Source organism: Rissa tridactyla, chromosome 6 (genome assembly GCF_028500815.1).
Source record: "Rissa tridactyla isolate bRisTri1 chromosome 6, bRisTri1.patW.cur.20221130, whole genome shotgun sequence".
Lineage (NCBI taxonomy): Eukaryota > Metazoa > Chordata > Aves > Charadriiformes > Laridae > Rissa > Rissa tridactyla.
This window is the reverse complement of record NC_071471.1, coordinates 26,747,145-26,770,206: the sequence shown is the minus strand read 5'-3', so window position 1 is coordinate 26,770,206 and position 23,062 is coordinate 26,747,145. Positions and strand designations below refer to the sequence as shown.

The 23,062-nt window shown below is 43.1% G+C and overlaps 3 protein-coding genes and 1 long non-coding RNA gene across 4 annotated transcripts; 3 read left to right on the top strand and 1 right to left on the bottom strand.

Annotated features, from left to right (window-relative positions):
- The first annotated feature begins 193 nt into the window (after window positions 1–193).
- On the top strand, window positions 194–2,379 carry PIGZ (phosphatidylinositol glycan anchor biosynthesis class Z). Its single transcript, XM_054207045.1, has 2 exons — window positions 194–335; window positions 818–2,379. The coding sequence occupies exons 1-2, from the start codon at window positions 218–220 to the stop codon at window positions 2,377–2,379; spliced, it is 1,680 nt and encodes a 559-aa protein (XP_054063020.1). The 5' UTR covers window positions 194–217.
- A 2,496-nt stretch (window positions 2,380–4,875) lies between these two features.
- NCBP2AS2 (NCBP2 antisense 2 (head to head)) lies at window positions 4,876–5,693 on the bottom strand. Its single transcript, XM_054207046.1, has one exon. It carries the CDS (start codon window positions 5,651–5,653, stop codon window positions 5,378–5,380), a length of 276 nt encoding a protein of 91 aa, XP_054063021.1. The 5' UTR covers window positions 5,654–5,693; the 3' UTR covers window positions 4,876–5,377.
- A 200-nt stretch (window positions 5,694–5,893) lies between these two features.
- NCBP2 (nuclear cap binding protein subunit 2) lies at window positions 5,894–9,642 on the top strand. The gene is made up of 4 exons (XM_054205657.1): window positions 5,894–6,020; window positions 6,137–6,318; window positions 7,126–7,264; window positions 7,854–9,642. Exons 1-4 carry the CDS (start codon window positions 5,940–5,942, stop codon window positions 7,923–7,925), a joined length of 474 nt encoding a protein of 157 aa, XP_054061632.1. The 5' UTR covers window positions 5,894–5,939; the 3' UTR covers window positions 7,926–9,642.
- Window positions 9,643–14,117: 4,475 nt separating this feature from the next.
- LOC128911213 (uncharacterized) lies at window positions 14,118–17,978 on the top strand. The gene is made up of 4 exons (XR_008467032.1): window positions 14,118–14,829; window positions 15,761–16,018; window positions 16,394–16,508; window positions 17,284–17,978. It is a non-coding gene; the product is annotated as an uncharacterized LOC128911213 (long non-coding RNA).
- The last annotated feature ends 5,084 nt before the right edge of the window (window positions 17,979–23,062 follow it).

Here is a 23,062-nt window from a genome sequence, read left to right as displayed (position 1 = left end):
ACGGTCGGTGGCTGCCGCTCTCCTTACCCCTGCGCCGCTCCCGGCCTCGGGTCGGTTGTGAAGCGACCGAAGCTCAAGCTGTGTTGAGTGCGGCCGTTGCGCGCTGCCCAGGGCTGCGCATGCGCTTGCGCGCGGGGCTGCGGCGCGCGGGCCGGCGGTGTTGCGCCCCCTGGCGGGGCGGGGCGGGGGCCGGTCGGGCGGCGGTGCCGGTGCCGCCATGTGGGCCCGGGGGCTCTGGGCGCTGCTGGCCGCGCTGCGGGCCGGCTGGTGCCTGCTGCCGCAGGCCGGCTACCTGCACCCCGACGAGTTCTTCCAGTCGCCCGAGGTGATGGCAGGTAAGGCGGCGGGAGGGGCGGGCCCGGCGGAGAGACCCCGGGGGCGCGCTTTCCCCGGCGGCGCGGGGACACGGGCGTACCGCCGTGCGGAGCGGCGGCCGCCTCCCGGGCTGCGGGTCACGGGTGGGCACCTGCGCCCCAAACGGAACCGAACGGCCGCTTCGCCCCCCGCGTTTTGCTGCAAAGCGATTCTGCAGGAGGGCCGGAGCGGGGCTGCGGCTGTTCCCGCTGTCCCTGCCGAGCCCTGCCGGGAACGCTCACCCTAACAGACCGCTGCTTGGGGTTTTTTTCTTGAAGGTGCGTAAAGATTAATGGTACACTCCTAAAAATGTCAACCATGACAGTAGTCTCAAAAGTTTAGCGACTGCTTTGCGTCATGATACTTCTCATGCTAAGTTGCATCCCTAATGAATAAAATATATCCCAACTGAATAAAACACATTATGTATGTATGGGTTTTTTTTTTTTTTCTTTCTTTATAGGTGACATTTTAAACCTACAGGTCTACTACCCTTGGGAGTTCCTTTCCAGCTCTCCTTGCAGAACAGTTGTTTTCCCATTAATGACGTCTGGAGTTACCTACTGGGTGATCAAGTCTTTGCAGCAGCTGGACATGTGTTCAAGTTGCATCAACAGCTACACCCTTCTCGTGTCACCTCGCCTTCTCTTTACCATCTTTTCTTTCATACTCGACTATAGCGTTTATCGATTAGCTCCTTTCTGGGAAGCGGATCCATGGAAAGCGCTGGTACTTCTTGCCGGATCCTATGTCACTCTGGTATTTTATACAAGAACGTTCACCAACACACTCGAAGGACTTCTCTTTGCTCTTCTGATGGTGCTGGTTTCCTCAAGAAAGGCTGGTGGCAGCGTAGCAGAGCTGACAAGCAGCCCTCTCATAGGTATTGTAACGACTGCCGGGTTTTTCAACAGGCCAACCTTTTTGGCATTTGCTCTAATGCCCCTGCTTTACTGGGCAGGTTTAATTGTTGACTCTGAAAAGGGCATTAAAACTGTCATAAACCACTTTTTGAAGCTTGTCCTATGTGCCTGTTTTACTGCTGTTGTTTTCATAACAGCCGACACCTTCTACTTTACCTCCGTGGGCTTAGACAACCTCTACAGCATTAAGAACAGCAGCCTACTTGATGTAATAGGTCAATTACATGAGAAAATGATAGTAACCCCTTTCAATTTCCTCAGCTATAATCTTAATCCTCATAATCTTGCACTGCATGGAAGTCACCCAAGAGTTACACATTTTACAGTCAATGGCATAATGCTCTTTGGGATCTTACATATTCTGGCCATTCGTGCTGGTTTTAAAATGTTGAAGAAATATATCCATCAATTAATACGAGTCAAATCGTATTACCATGGGTCATCTGGGCTGTTAGTGCATTCTGAGGGCAATCCAACGTTACTGCTGTTCTATTTTGTTCCTTTGGCATTTCTCTCCCTATTCAGTCACCAGGAACCTCGGTTTCTCATTCCTCTCATCTTGCCATTGGTCCTGTTCAGCACGTCACAGAATAGAGCTGTGAAGTGGAAACACGTTATTACTATTTTCAATGTTCTCGGGGCTTTGCTGTTTGGGTGCTTACACCAGGGAGGACTGATACCATGTTTGTTTCACCTGGAGCAACTCACTCATTCTCCAGAGCCCTCAAACGATCCCAGACACTACACTCTACTCTTTGCTCACACCTACATGCCTCCTAGGTCTCTGCTTAATATCAAGGAGCGAGACACACATATAGAAGTCATTGATATGGCTGGGTCTGGAGAAGAAACCCTCTGCCGGATAGTAGGGCAGCGAGCAAACAATTTTACCTGCAACAACTGTCATGTTTTTGTTATAATCCCTGGTACAGTCAGAGCCACAATTACAAAATGTGGTGTCTCGTTCAAGAATGAGACTTTGATATTTCCACACTTATCAATGGAAGACCCACCACAACTACCCTTCCTATTCAGTGGAAACTGGAGAAGCCAGTTAGGACTATACATCCTTCAGCTAGACAGAGATCGGCAGAGCCTTTAGATTCTAGGAGAACAATGTTTTAGTTTTTCACTTCACTGGGGCGCTGCCCAAGTGTGCTGCAAGACCTTCCTCTTCACAGACCCATCTTCAGCACAAGCGGTGGCACTGGGACTTGCCCTAAGTCTCTTTATTCCCTTTCTTCATAAACTTAACACTCATCAATATAGCCAGTTTCTGGATAGAACCTGCTTAAAATTTGAGTTATTCAGCCCCTGTGGTGTTTCATATGAACTTGTGTTAATTTTTCTGATGAGAGAGGATGAAATCAGAGTCCACCAAAACAGATTCAAGCTTAGCTCTTTCCATGTGAGATTTATTTTTGAAGGTTCTTATAATCTCTGACAGAGGGTTTGTGCATTGTGTGTTTTTTGCTGGTAATAGGCATAAACTCAGCTGCTGGAGAGCAGTTACAGGACTAGACGAAAGATGGTCTGACTCAATAAGGTTGTATTTTTGTGCTCTTAAAAATTCAGAGCATCCTGTATAGGCACCAGCACTGTAATATTGTCTTGGCTGGTTCTGTCTTGAAAAATCCCCGGCGTTGATCTGACAGGATCTGATTTAGTACATGGAAGATACTCCAAGCTTTGCCTGCTTAGCGTTTCCTTGCTACAGTTCCATTCTTGTGGACACACTACATATGTATTACATACAGCAGCTTGAGAGTGCCGCATTTTGACAGCGTTAAGCCCGTCTGTTGTTGAGCCGTGCAAACGGGGCAGCCCTTCCCTTGCGTGCTCCTGCTGTGCATCTCACAGCTTTCATCGCTCTGTCGTGGCTCCCGCACTGGCAACGGTGCAGCGCAGGCCCTGCAGACAGAAAATGGGTAACTCACAGGGATTTGATGCTTTGTGTGTGTTTGACCAGATGTATCTCCGAACTGGCTTACCGCAGGGTCAGAGATCCACCAGTTCTGCTGCAGGGAAGCGTGTGAGGATCCGAGGGAGGAGCCGCATCCCCTGCGCCCCCCTCCCCTTCAGTAATGGCTCCCAGTTAAATCAGCTTGGTGAGAATGACAGGTCACATCCTGGCTCTCAAATGGAGAAGAGTCCGATTTTAAAGCAGGATACAAATAATCCTGAGCTTCAGCTGAGAATGATGCATATGCTTAATAGTATAACCCAACTAACCATTTTCGGTTTTGCCTGCATGAATTTCTGGATCCAAAACATCGCGACACAGAGGGAGATACTAATTTGGCACATACAGTGTAGGTCAAGCCTCTCTCTATGAAATGAATCCGACACTTGAGTTCTTTCTGCTCACAAAGGCAGCAATGCTTTTTGCAGTTCTTCATCCGCACAGCTTTATGTAAGGTCTTATGAGCCAGTTTTTTAACAGAGACAATATAGGTTGATGCCAGGCTCTAGAGGGATGCTAGGAAAATTCCCTGTGTGTAGGATTTGCCTCTATCTTCCAAATTATACACATGAGCTAGATTTTTAAGTAACATAGTTCTTGCTCTCTTGTAAAACATTTTGTGTTAAGTCTCCCCTACATGTTCATCTCACATCCCTCATTACTGACAAGCCTGTAAATTAAAGGTGTATGTTTTGGGGGGAGGTAGGGGAAGACAGGGGTGCATGTATGTTTGTACTGGTGACTCACAAAATAGTGAAAGGAGTTATGAAAGCATCGTGACACCAAGTGTATTCTCCAAGTTAATTTCCTTTTTGTTCTCTTACATTGGGATGACAGCCATGTGCCAGAGCTGGTACTCCATGTCCTGCTTACTATTTTTAGCTTTCTTAAACAGCTTACATTTTGAAAATTATTTTCATAAAACTTATCACCTCTGGCAATCTCAGCGGGGTAGATCTTGAAACTCTTCAAGGATGTGATGGAGCACCATTCTGATGGCACAATGACAGCTCTACTGCTAGCCAGGTAACCTGTGATAGAGAACCTGGACTACAAATGCTAACTCAGACTGAAAATACACTGCTTTTGTCTTGCCAGCTAGACCTTTTATCATTTACATCATAGATGCAGTTTTTCCATCCATGCACACCTAAGTCTTTGTTGGTGGGAAGTGTAATTTTATCAGCAATGCCAGAAACTGTATCTCAGATCATTTGCAAGGTTCTTTTCACCTGGGGTGATACACAGAATGGAAATCATCCTCCCCAGTTACCAAGCACCTAGTCAGCTGGACTAAACAGTGAAACATGCTATGAAGGAAGCTTAACGTCTACTTGTCTCATATGTTGTTAGATACAGCAACTTAAGTAAACCACCCCAGTGCAGTGCACTACATATGATGGATACATCTTTTTCCATATTTATAGTTAGGATAGCTCTATTGGTCATTTTTTCCCCCAACCCTTCTTGCTACCATAGACTTGAGGTGTGCTACTGAATCTCTTTTACCTACCTGTAAAATGGATTATTATCCTATCCATCAACATCATCATCAACATTTAGAGCTCTTTCTGTATCAAAATTGTATCAAATGTAGAACACTACTGTTGTATAGACAGACATTGTTAAAGGAACTCCAGTGAGAAATTTGTTTTTATTTCGAGTTTCTTATCAAGCAGTTAAACTGATGATCTTGACAGTATTCTGGATGATGTTTAATGTGAGTCTGCCTTCTGCATGTTCTTGAGTACGGTGGAAAGTGTAAACTGACTATGAAATGAAAGTCCATCATACCAATAAGCAGCATGCTTCACGTTTTCATGCCTGGACTCAGGAACCACTCATGGCTATACGCTATGGAAAAACTGTCAGTCCACAGCTCACGTTCTGCATTACGTAGGCCGGGGGGCAACACTGGGGTCCCAACAGCAGTGCACCGTGCCCGGTTCAGGAGAGGCTGATAGGGTCCGGCTGTCACCAGCAGCCCGTCACCGAGGCCTCGGGGCCCGTTCACCCGCCGGTTCTAACGCACTCGTCCTCCTGCGCTCGGCGCAGGGAAGCGGTGGCCGTTTCCTTCTCCTTGGCGGCATCCTGCGCCTGCCGCGGCTCCGCAGCTACCTCCCTCTCGTCGCGGCGATCAGGGCCCTCCTCCGGGTCGGCCGCCTCGACCGGGCCCTCGGGGCCCGGGCCAGCCCTTCGCCCGGGCTCCGTCCTTGAGCTCTCTGAGGAAGGTGTCGCGCAGGCGGAGCAAACGTGGGGCAAAACTCCGCGTCGCCTGGCGGGCGCTGAGCTGCCCGCGGGTGATGGCGGCGGCGGTCAGGCGGGCGGCGGCGCGGATGGGCCGCGACTCGGAGAGCTTCTCGATCAGCCGCGGGTTGCTGAGGAGAGCGAAGAGCACCCGCCTCAGCACCATCCTGCGCCAACTCTCGCGAGAACAGCGACCCCTTCAGCACCATCCTGCGCCAACTCTCGCGAGAACACCGCTCACCTCAGCGCCACCCTGCGCCCGCTCTCGCGAGAGCTAGTGCAAGGGGGGGCCGTGGCCGTTGCTGTTCTCGCGAGAGCGGGCGCAAGGGGGCGGGGCGGCGCCGGTCCGTGCCCCGCCTGCTCTCGCGAGAGCTTCGTCCCGCTTCGCCATTGGCTGCCCGCCCGGCGACGTGCTGAGGGGCGGGAAGGCGCTGAGGGACGGTCGTGCCGCCATGTCTGCCGGCGGGACGCTGAGCATCCTGCGCAGTGATTCCTACGCGGATCTCAGTCAATACCGGGACCAGCACTTTCGGGTGAGCGGGGTGCCGCTGCTGCTGGTGACGGGGGCCGCGCGGTTTGCCTGGGCTATGTCCGGGCCCAGACCCGGTTGCGGGCCCGCCGTGAGGGTAACGCTGTCGTTGCGGCTCAGGGGACGCGATACGACCAGGAGCGGCTGCTGAGGAAGAGCTGTACGCTGTACGTGGGGAACCTCTCCTTCTACACCACGGAGGAGCAGATCCACGAGCTCTTCGGCAAGAGCGGCGACATCAAGAAGGTCATCATGGGGCTGGACAAAGTGAAGAAAACCGCATGCGGCTTCTGCTTCGTGGAGTATCCTTCAGCGAGCCCGGGCCGGCTGCGCCGCGGGCCGTGGAGCCGGGCGGGGGGAGCGGACCCTGCGCTAGGGCGGCGGCTGGTTGTGCCGCCCTTAGGCTGCCGCAGCGGTGGGCAGGAGCGGTCAGGGCGTGGGTGAGCTGAAATGCAGGCTCTGAGTCACGGGAAAATTATCCGAGGATAAAATTATTCGGTTGCTAAAGTGTCTGTGGGAGCCCTGGGCGAGAGAGGGCAACTCGACTGCACGTCGAGTGAGGATTGCTTTCACTCTGATGCTTTAAGCCAGACACTTTTTAGATAGTTGGTCTCCGCAGTAAAAGCGTATTCTCGGTGCCCGAGTAAAGAGATGTTTCTTTTCATACAAGCATACACGTAAAGTTTCTGTTGGTATCTTGCGTCCCTGTCACATGTTGACCTCATTGCATGCAAATCTCTTTGAAAGTCATGGTTTCTGGTTCCAGCAAACACACCAAAATGGTGAAAATTTGCAGCATGAATGGAGCATGCATGGGGCTTCTCATTCTTTCTTTAGTAATAGAGCTTTATGCTTTTAAGGGTGAGCGTGGTTAAAGAACTTGATCTAATAGATGCGTTTTTAATATGCTTTCATTCCTGCATGTTACTCTGCTTCACTAGCAGTTTTCTTAGCTCACATAGCTTCTTGGAAACAGTTGCTTTTAGAAGGAATCAAGCAGGAACGTGATTCAAGCAAATACTTGGTTTTGTATCCCATTTGATATTGTTCTTTTTTCCATGTGTTGAAAATAGAAGCCTAGGGGTTTTTTTCACTAACCTATTCTTAAGGTATTATGCAAGAGGAGATGCTGAAAATGCAATGCGATACATCAATGGAACCAGACTTGATGACAGGATCATAAGGACAGACTGGGATGCAGGATTTAAGGAGGGTAGACAGTATGGTCGTGGAAGATCAGGGGGCCAGGTATGTTGTTGTACAGCCTAGTTATTAAGGGACTGGTGACTTTGCCAAATGAATTGCTTTTTGAATGAACACACTCAGAACAACTTCAGAAATAGCAATTTAAGAGTTATTATATAAGATACCACTGTACATTAATCTGTAAGACATCTTATCAATGATGATATCTGCTAAGAATAAGTAACTTTTTCGTATGTTTCACTGATAGTACTTTCAGTGACTTACCTTTTTAAGCAGATAATGCTTATAAATAAGCCCAGAAAATATAAGGCTGTTAAGAACACAAAGGACAGCACTTAGCTTACCTGAAGCTGGGAAGATAACAGATGCTTTTACTGCTGAAGCATGAGGCTAGCCATCCTCACATTGTCTTGTTTGAAGAGTTCCCTTGGACGTTATTAGAAAGGAAGTTAGTTTATGCTGTGTTCTGGGGTTCTGCATGATGCACTTTGCCTTCTGTTTTGTCAGCCAGCTCTTTGAGGCCACTTACATGTTATGAACTCAGTTTGACTATATTCTGATGGTGTGATAGTTTTTGAGAAATTGTTTTTCTCTGTCTTCACTGGGCTTCCCTTTTTCCCTCCTTCATAAGGTCCGAGATGAATATCGGCAAGACTATGATGCTGGAAGAGGTGGCTATGGCAAAACTGTTCAATGCCAGTGAATAGTGAATGACTCATCAGCCTCACGGGAGAACTAAATCTGCATTGTAAATGTCGCGAGGCACAAAGTAGGTCTGTTGCACACAAATTTACGTAGCCAGAATTTCACAGAAACTACTATCCATGTTCCTGTGATCACATAGTATGTTCAATATCTCTTCTGTTTTAATACCCAGATCCAAAGCATTGCAGGGTACATTAATATAGAGGACTTGGGAGCGAGGTTTTAAGCAATAGTAGGAGTGAGACTTTGGTCTCTAAATGCTGCTGTAACTCTACTAAAAGGAACAAAGTTTCAACACTATGGTGCTTTTTTTCACTGGCAAGACTTGATTATTCTGTCACTGGATTTAGTTTACATTGGTATCACAGGGTGGAGAGTGGTGATTTATGAGGATTAGTGTATATTTCAGAGATGAAAGAAAAAGTCAAAGAACCCAAAAAGGAAGTGGGATTTCTAGGGAAATTTTTAAGTTTCTAGGGAAAACGTAATTGCAGATTTTCTGGGGTTTCTGGATTACTGTACTTTTACACTGAGGCTGTTCCTAGCACAGCTACGTGAGTGGCCACAATAAGACAAGTCAGATTGAGCCCAAAAATCATAAAGTGAGAAGCAAGCCTGGCAGAGCAGAACAGACCCTTGTGATCTTCTACAAAGTATAATGTGATTGCACGACATTGCATGGTTCAGAACCATTTTGCTTTGTGGGGTACGGAGAACAGCAAGTGTAAGGATTGTAGTAGCAGTTATTTTCACGGTTGGAGTAGTAGTATTTTGCTCCCGTCTCGTAGCTCTCTACAGCCTTAATATTTGAGGAACAATATCTTTCCTGTGCCTACAAGGGTGGGATGAAGCCAAGCTTTACAGTAAGCCCCAAAAATGGGCCGTTTGAAGAATTGTATGTATAATGAGAATTTTTTTTTTTTTTTCAAAATAGATTTTCTATTTGAGAAACCTGATTTCAGACAAAGCTAAAAATAAAAAAAAGCTGGGTCTTGGGAGGAGCCTTACTTTCTACTGAGCATGTGGTAAGAAAGGTAAAAGAATTGCAGGACTGTGTAGATTCCCCTCACGCCCCCTGGATCTTATTAATGCTGCTAATTTATATGGTGGGATTTTGATGTACTGCACGTATAGGGATAAAAATAATAAGTGATGCTAAGATCTGTGAAATTGATCTGCTGAAATGAAATAGTTTAAAAGGAACTGTTGCAGGGCTTTGGATTTATTTTTTTTAATGGACCTCTGAGTTCTTTGGAAATGGTAATTCATAAAATATTGCCCAAATACCTAGTTGTCCGTGACTCCTTAAAAAAACTTTATAAAGTACCAGGTATGTAAAAGTTGATGTTTACTCACTGAAAATATTGTTGGAAATCTCGTTGTGCTTCTGGTGTATGCTTTGTCACAAACTGGAAATACAGTGAGGTGGAACAACTACTATGAGGCTTTGCTTAATTAGGAAGCAAGGTGTTGGGTGGGCTTCGTTTTTTTTGGCACATAAAGTAAAACTAGATTTTCAGGATCACTTGGTGCTGGTGTGCAAACAAGACTTTGAACAAAGTTACCTTTTTATATATAGTACATTTAATTATGAGTTTACAGCCTGTAATCTGCTCTAGGAAACCTCTGAAGTTTTTTTCATTGTATCAATTTTGTATAAAAAATTGTGTTACCAAAAATCAAAGTCATTTTCAAATAAAGCTACAACATTAAAATGGATTGGGTTGTGGGTTTTTTTTATTTTTTTTTAACAGAATCGGTGAGAGAAAGGAGCTATATTTAAGACTCTTTTCCACATCCTTTGTTCTAGTGTCTTTTAGGATGGAGAGAGTGACTATTCCTTCCCTTTAACTGGACTTTCAGGCTTGATCAGTATTTAACTGTATGCTGAAAGACATTTGGTTAAATGCTCTTAATTCTGGTACTTTTTGGATTACAGAACAGAAATTGAATTATTTACTGATATTGAAGTGGATGTGAAAGTCCTTGGTGTGTAACAAGTAGTTTTCAAAGTGCACTTGCTTATAAAAATGAGCTTTAAATATATTTTTTTTTCTTTTTATTGTAAGTGCTGCAAGGCAGTCATTCTCAAATGAAATGGACGTGAAGATAAGTTGTTTGTTTTTTTTTTTTTTTTTTCACTTGAACCCTGGCAACTGTCACTGTCTTTTGCTGGATAGGTGCAATGTGTATGGAAAGATTTTGTTTTAAAGTGAGATTTTCTATTTTGAGAGAGGTTTCAATCAAAGTGGGATTTAAAAGCACATGATGCATTATGTGAAGTCTTAGTATCTCAGAAGTGCATATAGAGGAGGTTGCTTGAACGTGGTTTGATTTTTGCCTTCCCTAATCAAAATCAGACATGGCTCTGCTGAAGTTAGTGCTTTACAAAAGTAACTGAATTAAGTCTTTAAAACTTCACTGGGGGGCTGTTTTAGCTCTCTTACATGCCAATTCATCGTGATAAGGTTCTCTTGGAAGTGTAGTATCTCTTGTGGTTTTTTTGACATGCCAGTTCTACCATAGAAGTTTAAGCTCTGTATTAGCTCTTCTAAATACTTGTTCATCATAATTAGGTACTTTTATGGAATTGTAAGAATATGGGTGGAAGCTTAGATGTGCCTTCGTGGAAGAGAGGCTGTTACAAATCAAGGCAGCAAGAGCTTCATCCTCTCCCTCACACTCGTGCGTGCTCATGGTGGGTTGATATACATGCCTCTCTTTGGCACCCAGAGCTGCAAATAAGGTTTGTATTCACAGCGTTTGAGTCTTTCTATCAGTGTATGCTTTGTACAGTGCAAAATCTGTAGAGTGTAAATTGGAGCATTAAAGACCTTCATTTTTAATGACTGACAAAATAATCCCAGTTACCAGTGTACCCCTGTGGGCTAGTTTCAAGGTGCTCTTATATTAGTCAGGTTACTACCCTGTGCAGCAGCAAAGTTCCCTCTTAGGTTGATGCGAGTGCAACCACCGTTGATGTTAATGTGTTCTTGCTACGCAGGTGTTCTTTCTACATAGATGATTCTGAAAGACAAAATGATTAAGGTATTTAAGCTAATATCCAGCACCTGATCTTCCATATCTTGTCCGATTAGGCTGCTTGTGAAGATAAAAATTGATAAAGAACTCTACTAAAATTGACAGGGTTTGTACAGAGGCTTTCATCTGTACAGTCAAAGATAATACTAGTCAAAAGAAAGCAGGCCACAGGGACTGCACATCTAATAAACTGTTGTCCATTTGAGTTTCTAAAGCACAAGTTGTTCCTTACGCTACAGCATATAAATGAAGAAGAATTGGAGTGGACATTTTTCTTTGCAGTCTCTGGGATTTCTGCTCCTATCTGAGTATATTTGATACTTTTAGGTTAGCGTAGGGCCTGATATGTCTACAGGCGAAGTACCAAAAAATTGGTGAAGACTGCAGAGAGAGGTGTCCTGGGCTTCAAAATGTCTATCATGTTTGGGAAGTAATGGCCTAATTTATTAATTGTCTGCTTTCGTATGTTTCCTGCCTGTTCCTATGCAAATAAGAGTTTGCCCAAGGGATTGCATATACTCAGAGCTGCTCTGTAGTAATGCACACAACTCCTCTGCTCTCCCTTTTGGGATAACTAGATGGTGTAAAAGTTTCTCATGGCTCAGGGGAGGAGGCCTCCCTGCCCTTGTCTGACTAAGACCAGTGTTGAGTCCCAGCTTGTGACTGGCAGGTGTTATCTCTGTTACTGCTTCATCTCTTTTTCATGATCTTGTCTGTTGTAGAGCCTTGTACAGTCCATAAGGGATATGTACACATGAAGTTAGGACTGTGCACTTCAGGCATCTGAAGTTCCTGGTATAGTGTACCATTATAGACATAACTAGTCATGATCAGTTCTAGAAAGCAGAATTTGAGAGAAAAACAGATCACAAAAGTCTTTCATTATAATCTACATACATAATTTACTCTAAGCTTGACCCAGAGAGGTCTTCTGCAGGTCCTACTTTCTTAATGCTTCACGTTTTAGTTTCTATAGCACATTGTGGGTCAGGATTGAGCAGAGTCTTCCATGTTCCCTTCTAATTTCTGGGAAAATGATCTATCTATGGAGAATCCATAAAGATACAGTATTTGTATGTTAAGAGCATATAACTTCAATGTCTGTACTGCAAAGGTAGAAAGGTTATATTACATCCCTGTCAGTTGAAGACGAAGTCACATGAAGAAGAAAGTTTGCTGACCTTCAGAAACTGCTTTCCAAAAGCAGGAGAAATCCATTCTTGTGTGCGGTTTCCACAGTTTATGAAAATTATCTTCCTGCCACTCTGCTTTTCAGCCTGCTTTCGAAGACGAAGATGTACTTTGCTTCAGTGAGGTAATATTCTCTAAGGTTATTATTTTCTACCTGAAGGTTATTTGAATGTCTATTAGGGTTCTTTACAGAATTGAGGGAAAAAAAAAAAAAAGATAAATAGGTAGCCAGACTCTTCTTTGCAACACTTACTAGTTAGTATGTTTAGATCTGAAACAAATAATCTTTCCCTTTAGCAGAGCCATGAAATTTGAGTTTCAAATACTTGAGGAGCCGCACAAGTAAAATGCCAGATGGCTCCCTCTAGTGGCTACAAAATTAGTGTACTTTTATATTCTGACATGGCGAAGATGGTTGCTGCAATGCTTGCAGGATATAGATCGAATCTTTTAAAATATTTTTACAAAATAATAATAACATAGTATGTTATGATAGTATTACATAGTATTGTAACAAAGTAGGGATCTAGTGGAATGAATCCTCTCCATGCAGGACTGATGTTATTTGCTTCATATTAATACCTTCCAATGCAGTTGCAGGCATCCTTGCTTATGTCTTCAACTAGTCTGATGGTACTGCTGTGCCATTTTACAGCTAGGGGACAGTTGAGTAAAGACTATGTTTAAATCTTTCCTCTTTCATTTTCTTCCCAGAAGAAGATTTGCCTGGATTTCCAGAGGGTGCTTCTCAATGGCAACAGGACTGCATGGAATGGCTTTTCACATGAATCCCTCTGCAGAATAGAGATCTTGGTTGCTCACTGCACCTTTGTGCTGTGGCTAAATTTGGCAGAAGCAGTAATCTAAGAGTGCGTGACCTGAATGAAATGTAGTTTTTAATTATTTTTTTTCCACATTCGAAGGCCAAATGAGAGTTATTCCTCGTGTAGGATTTTATTGCCTTGAAGGTGCTACAGCAGATGTTTTCTTTTGAAAACCCTTTCTTGACTGTTCAGGAAGAGCAGCAGTTCTGGTTAAATGTTCCTCCCAGGAGCTTTCTCTTTGTTCTCCAGTGCTCATCTCTTACTATGTAAAACCTGGTTTGGTTTTGTTCTGTTATCCTCAAACAAAGTCTACACAAAACCAGTTGCTTCTGCCCTGACAGGAAAATCTACCACTGTTCCAGGGGCTGTATGAGGGGCTGAGTCAGGATTTCAGACGCCAAGTTGCATAGAGAGAAACTGAAATACCTTCCATCAAAAAGTACTGGGAATTAGGCATTACTCAGTTAATGATTGGGAAAACAACTTTCTTGAGGGCCTTGAGGATGAGTATATTTTTGAAAATAAGACACTATCTTAAGTAATTTTGTTGGGTTTAATTTTATTTAATTAGAGGTACTTCTGATTCCCTTTTCAAGGTGGGCCATTTATTAATTCCTCTAGGACTCGTGTTTTTCAATTAGGACAGTATTGAGCCACAATTTATGTTATTTCACGTATAATTAAAAGATTTTTTTCTCAGTACACAATTTGAAAACAAATGGGAAATAAAATTTGCTGTTTTGATATTTCTTCAGTTACATGCAACATAAAATCAGCATAAATTATCCTAATTGTAATTAAGTTTCTGGACAATGCAGCTTTTCCCTTCTGTAGCTAATCTATCCCTGCAAGCCACAATTTGAAAAGGAGATTCTGATTTTCTAATTAGAATAGCTAAGAATACAGTATTAATAATACATACCTGTCTTTAAATCTGTAGCTCACATGCAGTTTGGATTGCTTCAAACTGAACTCATTTCAGTTTTCTGACTTGATTTTCTTACTTTAAAATAATGCTCTTATAATTCTATACTTTGTGTCTTTAAATCTTTTATGGGTAGTTTTTCTGACTTAAAAAATTGTTGCTAGTCTGTTCATCTTAATTTGATTTTAAGTTGGTGCATTTTGTTGTGTGTTTGGTTTTCTGTAATATCACTGTTTTGCAACATCATAAATTACTTGTGGAAACAAAACCCCTGTCGGCTTGTCACGCTGCCACAAGATGTCATGAGAAGCCGTGTCTCGCTTGAAGATGAGTGTGCTCTGCAAGCCCTCGCAGTCAGCTCAGTCGAGTGGTTCTTCTGGAACGATGTGTTCTGAAAGCATCTCATTGCACCACACAGCTAATGGCAGTGTCTCAATTTCTTCATATTAGCATTCCGCTTGAAACAAAAGTGACTAGTGACTGATTATCTTCTAATATACCCTGAAGCAACAGACGTAGGCGTGCTTTAAGGTTGCGGAGAGGTAGCATGCCTTGTAACACTAAGCACTGCAGAACTGACAGGTTCTGTATGTAGTAACCATGATTGTGCATGCTGGCAAAGGACTGGTTTGTGGTTTGTTTTTCGTAGGGTTTTTTTCCCCACTCTGAATTTACTCCAGTAAGAGCGGAAATATGTTTCCAGGAACTGTAAAGGACTTTTTCCCATTAAATCCAGGAATGTCCCAGAGCCTCTGCACTTCTGCTTTTGAATTCCCAGCTGAATTTTCTCTTTGAAATCTACATATTAGGTTGAAAAAGTGTTCAAGCAGCGACCTTGCAATCCTCCATCCTGCACAACTGTAAGGAAAAGGTGTTTGGTTTTGTCTGAGTTTGCCAGAGGGAAACTCATCAGAGACTTTGTAAGTTACTCAGATCTTGCACACACACCTTGAGTTAAGGTGGAATTTTTGATGAATTGTTTTATAGAATGCAGTCCTGTCAGGAACTTAATTTTGTTTCCTGTTGAGTTCAGTGAGATATGTGTGCATAGTACTAAAGTACTTTCATTAATTTTATCTAACTTATTTCTCTATAAACTAAACACGAATAATGCTAACATGCCAGGAGAGTTCTAGAAAGGTCGTGTGGGAGCAGTATTGACTCCTGAGTTGTATCTCAAAGTGAGCCAGGCAAGGTGAGCAAAACGGTGTCACAGAAAGTAACCACAGATTTTTGGTAGGAGAGATTCAAAATCCCTCAGGGTAAGTGTCCAAAATTAGTATCAGGACAGTATTTTTCTCAGAATCCAAGGCCATGAGGGCCAAGAAATATTACTTGTCTACAGAGTTTGACAGAGAAGGAGATCTTGCTTCAGAAGAGTGCGGAAAGCTGGCAGGATGTGCAAATCTAGGGAAGATTCCAGCTGATTTGTGCTAATCCAGTAATTCGGATTCTAGACACAAAATCGTCACCAATGCAAAGTTAATAAAACATTAAAAGAGGCCCAGTAGCCTGAATAAATACATGGTGTCCGTCAACAGTCCCCAGATACGGTGTTGTTTCTGTGTTTGATCATGTATTTTCCCCTAAAGATACTTAATTGAACTAAAACTGAGGTGAGACTGAGTTTGTTATGATTGATTCATTCCCTATGAGAAAACAAAATCACTTTGATGTACGTGAATGAGCGGTGCTGTTTCTCGTTGTGCTCTGTGAATTGTTTTCTCGGTTGAGCCAAGTACCTCACAGGCTGGAGTACTTCATGAATGGTGCACGCCTCAGCAGGCACAACAAATTTGTTGTCAATATGGAGATGAATAGAACTGACAACTAAATAATTTTAATCTCTAGGAAAGAATGAGCCAGGGCTCCAACTTCAGACAAATATGAAGGTAATTAACTATTCCCAGACTCAGAGCTGTCCTGAGGGGAGAGAAAGCACAACATACAAAGCTGTATGCTTGAAGTACCAAAGCTTTGAGGTGCTCAGGATTGTGATGGACTCTCAGACTGTAGAGTTTGGTGGGCAGCACTGGAGACAGCGTATTTTCACTGGATATTTGCAGAAGGAGGTGTCCATCCCACCCGTTGCAGGATGATCAGTGATAAGTAAGTCTGGTAAAGGCTTCGGAGCACACAGGGCGCTGTACTGTGACTGCCTTCTGTGTAGAGGGTCAGGGTGCTTTTCCCTGCACTCGGGGCACTATGACAAAGCTTGTGATTTTCCTTTTTTAATGGCTATGGCAGGCGCCTACTTTGTTCAGGAAGAAAGTTTCACTACAGCTCTTACATGTAGGAGAATTTCATATGCTCTATGGGTGTAAAGATACAACCACACAGAGTTTAGTCTGGGTTGAAGTTAATGTGAGGGTACTGGAACCTTTCAGGTTTTGATATTTTAGGTTTTAATAAATTTGAAGTGAATATTTTAGTGTACATAAAATGCAGAATTGCCTCTCAATAATTACTTTTTCACTGTTTCAGGTGTTTATACTGGGCTATGCAATTTAACAATGAAGTTCTCTCTCAGCTGCATATCATTACAATCCTAGGAAATTATCTTCTTCAAGATTTCACAGATACTTGAACAAAGTCCAGTGTAAGTACAGTATAATAGGGCTTTTTAAAAAGCAAGTTTTAATTTCTTTTATTTTTTTAAGTTCGTAGGTGTAACGGATTTTCTAATTTAGAAAGCATATAATACAAATTCATTTTGTTTTAAGAATCTTTAAAAAGAATTCATTATTTCTAAACAATTTTTATTGCTGAATATGTTGTTGCAACAACTGCTGTCAGTGACAGTATAACTTACAGTAGAGATGTGAGAGACTGAAACTGCAAAGGAATAGTGGTGACAAAAGCTAGAAATAAAGCATCATTTTTCTATTCAGCTTTCCTTTTAAATGGAGGAAAGTTATTTCACATTTATAAGGATTATATTGTTGCTTTTCAGACATGATTCAACAGTACATATTGAAAGAGGGAAAGTATAAAACATCATTGTGTCATTAGGAATTTTAGTTCCACTCGAATAGGAAATGTTCTATTTATGATCCTTAATGAAAGCCTTCAGGTCATGAACAGCATTTCCATTTGTGGAGAAAAATGTAAGAATAATTTTCTGAAAGTCTGTATAAAATGAACATTCCCTTTTGAACCCTATATTCATTCAATTTCTGGGCACATTTAAAAAGTCATTGAAGAATTAATAGAAGCTATGTGAAAAACAACATAACAAACCCTCATTGAAATTCCAATGTTCTTTGCCATATTCATAGTTAAGTTTTTGAGTGAAATAACTGTTGATTTCAATAGGCCTGAACTCGTTAGTTGAATATACCACAAGGACCTGCTTTTCCTTTCATTTACTCCAGGGTAGATGAAGAATGAATTCACAGACCTTGGTGCCATTACCTAGGAGAGAGTGGGTGAGCAGAGTATCTACTGTCATATGCGAAGGATATTTTTTTAAGAGAAAAGATTCTCACTTTCTGGATTTAAATGTACCATAAACCTTGACATTAGAATATTTCTGCCAAGTGTGTTGAACACTTGAAGTTCTAAAACTTTACATATGTGAGATTAATATCTTTATGGGCACGCATCCTATGAACAGGAACATGAAAATATCAGTGAAAAGCAGGCTTTTTGCATCTACCACTGTATTTACAGTTTCATAATCTGAGAATGTTGCACATTTGCAATGGCAGAGAAAGGACCATGCTGATGAGTAACGATGAAACATACATGTCAACAGTGATGTCAATGCTGCATCACAGCACATTTGTCTTTTGAGTTCTGTTTGTCATTTTTAAAATTCACTAGCATCTCTTGATTTTTGTACCAGACTGATTAGATTATGGACTAACTCTGGTAGGAACAGAGATGCTCTGAGCTGTATCGCTTCTGGGCATAAACTGATTGATCGTTGTGACACTGAGCTGTACTCCGTGGCCTCACTCTCTCATGTCAGCGGCAGCACAGGGATCTGCAGGGATGACAGCTATTAGTCCTGAACCGTGTCCCTTTTTGTTTTGTTTTTTTTTTCCATTACAGTCTTTATGCTGGTTCTTATGGCTTAATTTATCCATGTATTAAAGAGAAACATGAATATTTGATTTTTCCCCATGAAGCCAGGAAATTGGGAGTTGATTTTATATTAAAGCAATGTGATTCATACTTTCCTTGAAGAACTCGAGTTAAGCATCTTAGGTCTTCTCTTAAATGCAGAAAGGGAAAACTTCAGTGTTTGCCAAGAAACTGGGGTGCTTTGTTTAAAAAGGTTTGAAGAAAAAGTTTTACATGTTTTGCAATATTTCTGTATTTCTTGGCTAAGCTGTATATATTCATTTATTTATAGCAAATTCTCTATTTTTCTGTGGTTGCATAGTTTACTGCAAGTAGCCTAGCGTCTTTCCTGTAAAAGATAGGGATGCAATCCCATTCTCGAAAGCGGCATTTGGCTGTTTCCTCTCCTCTTGTGGTAAAAGACTATGCAGCTGTAATGCAGCTGTTCCGGGTGCAGTGGGGAGCACAGAGGCACCCTGCTCCACTGCACAGCCCACATCTGTCTTTGCAAAAATGAGAAGTGCCAGGAAGCGTACTGAGGCATATCTCAGCAAAGCAGAGTTCAGAACAGGCTGAGTTGTAAGCATAGGTTTAATTTCTAGCATGGTTTTTGAGGGAGTTGAGCCTGGATCATTAAGAACAAAAGTTTCCTTCTCTGAATTACCACTATGTGTCAGCAGCTGCTTGAGAACTTTGAGCAAACTTGGAAATATCTTCCCCAGAAGCATGTGTTTAACTCTCACACAGCTGTTGGGTCTTACTGTACTTCATTGGTTTTGTGTGTGAGTTATCTGCTTTATACATTAAAGAATTAAGAATGTGTATAACGCTGCCTTTGTCAGGCCGTTGTAATCTGAAGGGACATGTCCTCTGTGAGTGATCTGGTATCTCCGATATCACTCCTGTGAGACCTGGCTTGTGGAAAGTACGTTGTCTTTAAAACACTTCGTCAGTTCTTTAATTCCTTTTGAGTTTTGGAGCACAGAAATTAATTGACTGTTTGAACGTATTTAGCTAAACAATAGTTTAATATGAGAAAGATAGCAGCTTTTTGATGTGATTCTTAACCAAGAAAACGGAATGATCCTTTTCTATTTATCTAATTAAAGGAGCAATATAAATGAAATAGGGAACGGTGAAATTGTTCATGTCAGTCCTTGGTTGACCTGCATCAAGCAGAGATTGATCTCACAGGATCACAGAACAGTTGAGGCTGGATGGCACCACTTGAGACCATCCAATTCAACCCCCTGCTCAAAGCAAGGTCGCTTAAAGCAGGCTGCCCAGAGTTGCGTCTAGTCAAATTTTGAACACCTCCAAAGATGGAGACTCCACAACATCTCTGGGTAACCTGTTCTAGTGTTTGGGCACCTGCACAGTAAAAAAAGTCTCGTCTTGTGTTCACATGGAGTTTCATGTGCTTTAATTTGTGCTCGTCACCTCTTGTCCTGTCACCGAGCACTACTGAGAAGAGCCTGTCTCTGTCTTCTGTAAACTCTCACATCAGGTATTTATACCCATAGATAAGATCCCCCTGAGCCTTCATTTCTCCAGGGTGAACAGTCCCAGCTCTCTCAGCCTCTCCTTGGATGACGCGTGCTCCAGTCTCTCAGTCATCTTTATGGCCCTGCATTGAACTCACTCCAGTGTGTCCCTGTCTCTTGTACTGGGAAGACCGGCGCTGAACCCTGCTCTCCAGATTTGGCCTCACCAGGGCTGAGTGGAGGGGAAGGACCACCTCCCTTGACCCACTGGCACTGCTCTGCCTAATTCAACCCAGGACACCCCTGGCCTTCCTTGCTGTGAATACGTATTGATGGTATTTCTTTGCTAGAGTCCTCCATTCTTGACAAAATTCCCAGGTATGTCAGGGCTGCAGAGTTACTTCCCTGTTTTTTCATGGCTTTTTTTTTCATAAACATGATTATGGTTAAAAATATTCTTATATGCAGAACTGCAGTGTAGGCTTATAGTGTTCACAGTAAAGACTCAGCTTAAGCTGTGCAATTAAAGAAATTAAAGAAAAATCAAAACCACAGATTGTTTGTGAGGTGAATTCTATTTGTATCAAACATTTACTGTTCCTTTATGCATTTATTTGGTTTTAGAAAGCAAGAAGATTCAGTTTGGAGAACACTGGAAATTTTTCTTTGGAATTGTTGAAAAAGCCCACATTTTACAAACGTCAAAATGTACATCCATCATGCATATAGTATGTTTTTATTTATTTTCCTGTGTCTCTCCTAGTTTTCTGTAAGAACTATTTCATAACTGAGGAACTGGTTCCAAATAACTACAATGGCATCTTTGAAAATATGTTATCAATCAGTTTTGCATATGGATTTTTGATGGTCTTCTTGAAAGCAATGCTGAAATTTGAAGCATTGCGACTTGTTGCTGAACTTTTGCTTCCTCTCCATGTTTTCTTTTAGTGTCTCTAAGAGCTTACTTGCTAGCAGAATGTCCTTTCCTGCTTAAATTAAATTTCTCGCATATATTCTTTGGTTTATGTTCCAGGCTGCATGGATGATATATCATGTTTAATTGCTGCTTTTCTTTGGATCTATGTAATTTGACCAGAGGTGCTAAGGAGTGCCATCTGCGGAGAAGGCACAGAAAAGCTACGTATTACTGCCTTGCTGTGATTTGACTTTGTGGTTTTCAGAGGTACCAAATATGTGTCATATCCTGCCTCAGAGTCACAGTTTTAAGTCAACTGGGGTAACCCTAACACTGAGCTGCTGAGTGCCGTGACCTACCCCTCAACAGTATTTGTAATTGTGTGTTTGGTTGCCTGTAGTCCTGCAAGAGCCTTCCTAGTGATAAACGGTGCTGAGTATCAAGAATTCAGCTTGCAGTTGGTGTAAGGCCTGTGATATCTTCCCACATAATGCAGTTATGGTCAGGATAGTCCCTGGGTGGTTGTTAATCACAGAATCATGGAATAGTTTGGGTAGGAAGGCACCTTTAAAGGCCATCTACTCCAACCGACCTGCAATAAGCAGGGACATCTTCAAATAGATGAGGTTGCTCTGAGCCTCGTCCAACCTGACCTTGAATGTTTCCAGGGGTGAGGCATCTAGAACTCCTCTGGGCAACCTGTTCCAGTGTTTCACCACCCTCATTGTAAAAAATGTCTTCCTTATATCTAGTCTAAGTCTACTCTCTTTTAGTTTAAAACAATTACCCCTTGTCCTACCAGAACAGGCCCTGCTTAAAAGTTTGTCCCCATCTTTCCTGTAGGCCTCCTTTAAGTACCGAAAGGCTGCTATAAGGTCTCCCTGGGGCTTTCTCTTCTCCAGGCTGAACAACCCCAACCTCTCAGCCTGTCCTCGTAGGAGAGGTGCCCCGGCCCTCTGATCATCTCTCTGGCCCTCGTCTGGACCTGCTCCAACAGGTCCATGTCTTTCCTGTGCTGAGGGCCCCAGAGCTGGACACAGGACTCCCGGTGGGTTGTCCTCAGGGCAAAAACAGAGGGGCGGAATCACCTCCCTTGGCCTGCTGGCCACACTTCTTTTGATGCAGCCCAGGATATTGTTGTCGTTCTGGGCTGTGAGCGCACATTGTTGGCTCATGTCCAGCTTCTCTTCCACCAGTACCCCCAAATCCTTCCCAGCAGGGCTGCTCTCAATCCCTTCATCCCCCAGCTTCTGTTGATACTGGGAGTTTCCCCTACCCAGGTGCAGGACCCTGCACTTGTCCTTGTTGAACCTCATGAAGTTCACATGGGCCCATTTCTCGAGCTTGTTCAAGTCCCTCTGGATGGCATCCCACCCCTTAGGCGTGCCAGCTGCACCATTCAGCTTTGTGTTGTCCACAAACTTGCTGAGGGTGTACTCAATACCACTCTGTATGTCACTGATGAAGATAAAAACAATACTGGTCCCAACACGGACCCCTGAGGGACACCACTCATCACCAATCTCCATCTGGACATTGAGTCATTGACCCATCAAATCCATATCTCCCAGTTTAGAGAGAAAGATGTTGTGGGGGACCATATCAAAGGCTTTACAGAAGTCCGGATAGACGACATCCATAGCTCTTCCCTTGTCCACTGATGTAGTCACTCCATCATAGAAGGTCACAAGGTTGGTCAGGCAGGACTTGCCCTTGGTGCAGCTGTGCTGGCTGTCTCAAATCACCTCCCTGTCCTCCATGTGCCTTAGCATAGCTTGTAGGTGGATCTGTTCCATGATCTTCCCAGGCGCAGAGAAGAGGCTGACAGGTTGGTAGTTCCCAGGGTCCTCCTTTCTACCCTTTTAAAAAATGGGTGCGGTGTTTCCCTTTTTTCAGTTAATACTCAGTTAAAATTAGCCAAAATGTTGTATATTCTGAGTAATTTATTTTTCTGCCCTTTGTGACATGTGTGGCTGTGGCCAGTATGTTCTGCTTGTATCCTGTGCTATTTTTAGTAATGTTGTTTACCCTTCCCCCTACTTCTTTTGCAAAACAGAATGACATGTCTTTTTCCTGGTATATGCTACTTTCACACATGGGTTCAGTTTCACCACTGATCAAAACCATACACTTATCAGTCGTGTGTGAGGACTAGTTTAATCTGAGTGCTACTGGGCTAATCGGAGTGGGCCAGTGGATGTGTTCCTTTCTTTTTCTTATGCATGTAAATGAAAATGTCGTTTTGAATTGGACCTTGCTTTTCTATTTCCCTCCACAGAGAAGAGACAAAAAAGGAGAACTTAGTTTTTGACAGGTCCGAATTTGGAGATTTTCTTGGGAGAACCATTTTCTCTGTAAGATGCATTTCATGGGCTGTTTTGAGTGCATCAGCTGGGAACCTGCCAGAAAGAGTGCTAATTCCAGGAGCATCAACGGGCAGCGGAAGTCTTCTGCCATTGCTGGAAGCTCTGAACAGGGAGATCAGCCAGGTTCTGTGTTGACATAAGGTTTTTCCCCATCTTTCTGCAGAGTGTGTCACATATTAGCCAAGCTCTAAACAGCATTAATAAATGCCAAACACATTTTCTGCAGCTGCGTGAGGAAGCTGCCCAGAGTGGCTATTTATCATTCTCAGTCACTCTGACCCAATCAGACCCGCATTACCTGTACAGAAAATTGATTGGG

What these genes read in the sequence shown, in the direction of transcription:
- NCBP2 (XM_054205657.1), top strand. Translation starts at nt 5,940, where the DNA reads ATGTCTGCCGGCGGGACGCTGAGCATCCTGCGCAGTGATTCCTACGCG. An exon ending in TGCGGCTTCTGCTTCGTGGA is followed by an intron (nt 6,319 to 7,125) that starts GTATCCTTCAGC and finishes CCTATTCTTAAG; the next exon opens with GTATTATGCAAGAGGAGATG. An exon ending in GTGGAAGATCAGGGGGCCAG is followed by an intron (nt 7,265 to 7,853) that starts GTATGTTGTTGT and finishes CTCCTTCATAAG; the next exon opens with GTCCGAGATGAATATCGGCA.
- NCBP2AS2 (XM_054207046.1), bottom strand. Translation starts at nt 5,653, where the DNA reads ATGGTGCTGAGGCGGGTGCTCTTCGCTCTCCTCAGCAACCCGCGGCTG.
- PIGZ (XM_054207045.1), top strand. Translation starts at nt 218, where the DNA reads ATGTGGGCCCGGGGGCTCTGGGCGCTGCTGGCCGCGCTGCGGGCCGGC. An exon ending in GTCGCCCGAGGTGATGGCAG is followed by an intron (nt 336 to 817) that starts GTAAGGCGGCGG and finishes CTTTCTTTATAG; the next exon opens with GTGACATTTTAAACCTACAG.